At 40.9% G+C, this 3369-nt stretch overlaps 1 protein-coding gene across 1 annotated transcript in view; it reads left to right on the forward strand.

The window, feature by feature from the left end:
* The window catches only part of MCF2 (MCF.2 cell line derived transforming sequence), a 101986-nt gene that overhangs the window by 25223 nt on the left and 73394 nt on the right, over nt 1–3369 (forward strand). The window contains exon 9 of the mRNA XM_077773891.1: nt 1231–1321. Coding sequence (XP_077630017.1) covers nt 1231–1321 — 91 coding nt within the window. The remainder of the gene's footprint in view (nt 1–1230; nt 1322–3369) is intronic.

A 3369-nucleotide genomic window follows, 5' to 3' on the forward strand; every position in this document is an offset into this window, starting at 1 on the left:
CCCCCTCTCTCTGACCCTCCCCTGCTCACGCTGTCTCTCTCTCTCTCCTAGAAATAAATAAAAATAAATAAAAATAAATTTAAAAAAAAAAAGAAAAAAAGAAAGAGGGAGAGAGAGAGGATCCCAAGCATGATCTGTGCTGTCAGCACAGAGCTCGACGTGGGGCTTGAACTCATGAACCGTGAGATCATGACCTGAGTGGAAATCGAATCAGATGCTTAGCCAACTGAGCACCCCCAGGTGCCCTGAAAACAGATTTTTAAAGGAAACAGTTTCCATTTATTAACCGTGATGACTAAGAGGGCACAAGTCTACAGTGGTAAAAGTATGAAGAATCTCATGAACAAAAGTCACATCACAGAAAACTAAATTTATAGTGCACCCCTTAAGTAAAGTAAAAAATTATTCATTAAACTTCCTTCTCTCAAGGAGCAGACAAGATAGAAACCTATATTTAACAGTGTTTTTCTGAGTGAGTGAATGAATGAATGAATGAATGGATCCTGGGCTCTTGATGGATTGCCATGAAAAGTTTAATCTGAAGTCATGAAGAAGAGCTGTCTATNCCATACCCAGGTTTGCACTGTGCCAAATTTATCTTAGTGACCTATTTGCTTTATGCCATCACTTGACTATTTAAAAGAATGACATTAGGGGCACCTGGGTGACTTAGTTGGTTAAGCATCTGACTCTTGATTTTGGCTCAGGTCATGATCTCACAGTTCGTGGGACTGAACCCCGCATTGGGCTCTGTGCTGGTGGTACGTTCTCTCTCTCTTTCAAAATAAATAAATAGGGGTGCCTGGGTGGCTTAGTCGGTTAAGCGTCCGACNTTAAAAAAAATGACATTATTACCAAAAAAGAAATTTTATTTATTTTTTTCTCACATAGCCTTGCAATTTTCTTTGTTTGTTTAATCTTTTATTTATTTATTTTTATTTATTTATTTTTTAATAAATAGTTTATTGTCAGGTTGGTTTCCAACAACACCCNTTCCACGTTTTGGCTATTGTTGAGAGTGCTGCTATGAATAAAAGAAATTTTAAATATTGAGTAGTGGAACATGGAATTAAATTGGTTTTCCCATGCAGTGCTTTGTGATAGCTTTCCCAAGCCGAAGAAATTTATCTTTAGTTAAGGCATCAAATGCAAATGAAATAGTCAGAATTAAGGACATACCTAGTAAATCTGGGTAGTTACTGAGAAAAAATACTATTTTTTATCTTGTAGGCAAAATGGATCTGACTCCCGGTTTACCATTATTCTTGATCGAAGATCAGATACATGGTCTTCTCTCAAAATTTCTCTCCAGAAAATCTCAGTAAGTACCAATGCATTTTGCAGTAGCTTTTTTCTTAAGTTTTGTTTATTTTTGAGAGAGAAGTTGGCCACTTAACCGACTGAGCCACCCAGGCGCCCCTACAAAAACTTTTTATTTTTCTTTTATATAATACTTTCTGTTTATGGGAGTTAAGATTATGCTGATACTGATGAAGACAATGAAAGTACTGATGGAAAAAATAAAAACAGATGGGATGGGGGTGCCCCGGTGGCTCAATCGGTTAAGCGTCCGACCCTTGGTTTTGGCTCAGGTCATGATCTCCCGGTTTGTGAATTTGGGCCCAGCATGGGGCACTGTGCAGAGCCTGCTTCGGATTCTCTCTTTCCCTCTCTCTGCCCCTTCTCTCTCAAAAGAAATGAATAAAAAAAATCGATGGCATGGGGAGATGAGAAAGTAGGAAGAAGGGTTGGTATAGGAAATTGAGCTAGACAATGCCATCTGAAATAAAACCTCTTGGGGAAGAACCATTAGCTGGATTATGAGTGAGAAGAAACTCATGGTTCCCTGTGCCTTTCAGAGCAAGTCAATTTTTATGGGAGCTTTTGTTTTTAAGGTTTATTTATTTTGAGAGAAAGAGAGTGCACGGGTAGGGGAGGGGCAGAGAGAGGGAGGGAGGGAGGCTCCATGCTTAGCGCAGAGCCTGATGCGGGGCTTGATCTCACCACCTCGAGATCACAACCTGAGCTGATTATCAAGAGTCAGATCGTTAACTGGCTGAGCCACCCAGATGCCCCCACTTTTTAACATTTTGATGTGTGTCTTTCTAGACGTTTCTTCCCCTGGGATAGAGTAGGGCAATGACTCAACAGGGATAGGACTTAGCTCCCCTAGTGGAATCTAGCCCTTAGCTTTTCAAGATCCAGATAGAGAAAACAGTGTCCCTAAGAGAAAAATATGAGAGCTGGGATCCTGCTCTCAGCCAGGATGATCTTTCCCATTTTTAGGCTCGCCTAATTAATGTTTATTTATTATTGAGAGAGAGAGAGAGAGACAGAGCGTGAGTGGGGGAGGGGCAGAGAGGGAGGGGAAACACAAAATCCGAAGCAGCCTCCTGGCTCTGAGCCTTCAGCACTGAGCCTGTCTTGGGGCTCGAACCCACAAACTGTGAGATCATGACTTGAGCCGAAGTGGGATGTCGGATGCGTAGCCAACTGAGCCACCCAGGTGCCCCTCAGTACATGTTTTTCCTTTGAGAGTCCAGCATCAATCATCAGAAATTCTTCGTCTCCAGACTGGAGGCCACTCTCACCAGAGGACGTTTATTTAGTTGCGAAGACAAGCCAAAAATCTAAGTTGTTGGACTTCTTTACCAGTGTGCCTTTTCCTCTACTAATCTAGCCAATAAGCATAGAAATCTACCTGCACTTGTGTGGTAAAATGTACGAGATGATTATTTTCATACCCAGCTTGAATTAGTCTTCATCTTGAGCAAATCAGCGACGTGGTGTTTTTGTTTATTTCTTTAACAGAAGTGCTTAACTATATAGACAGTGGAGAGAGGGATTAATACCAAATTCATACAAGTTAGTAAACTAAAATAGCAAACCCTTGTGCTTTTTCAAAAGTGTTCACATTTTCTAAGTAATGTTGATTCTATTTCCTGATTAAGTACTAGAAACAGGCTTCATTATAAGTGTCATATAGCTGAGGGAATTACATTGATATACACACTTAGGGAAGGTTTTGTGAGAGATCCAAGGTGAAATGTCTAATAAAAAGAGGCAGAGCAAGAATCGAATTTTCAAGAACTTCAGTTGGTGTGCTTTCCATCTGCTGCTGTCATTTTCCAGATGACTTGTGGATACACAAATAAATTGGTTTAAAAAAATTTTTTTAATATTTAGTTATTTTTGAGAGAGACAGAGTACAAGTGGGGGAGGGGCAGAGAGAGAGGGAGATACAGAATCCCAAGCAGGCTCTGTGCTGTCAGTGCAGACCCCGACATGGGGCTCGAACTCATAAACCATGAGATCATGACCTGAGCTGAAGTCAGATGCTTAACCAGCTGAGCCACCCAGGTGCCCCTT

The sequence above is a fragment of the Crocuta crocuta genome, unplaced genomic scaffold, assembly GCF_008692635.1.
Source record: "Crocuta crocuta isolate KB4526 unplaced genomic scaffold, BGI_CrCroc_1.0 scaffold241, whole genome shotgun sequence".
Classification (NCBI taxonomy): Eukaryota; Metazoa; Chordata; class Mammalia; order Carnivora; family Hyaenidae; genus Crocuta; species Crocuta crocuta.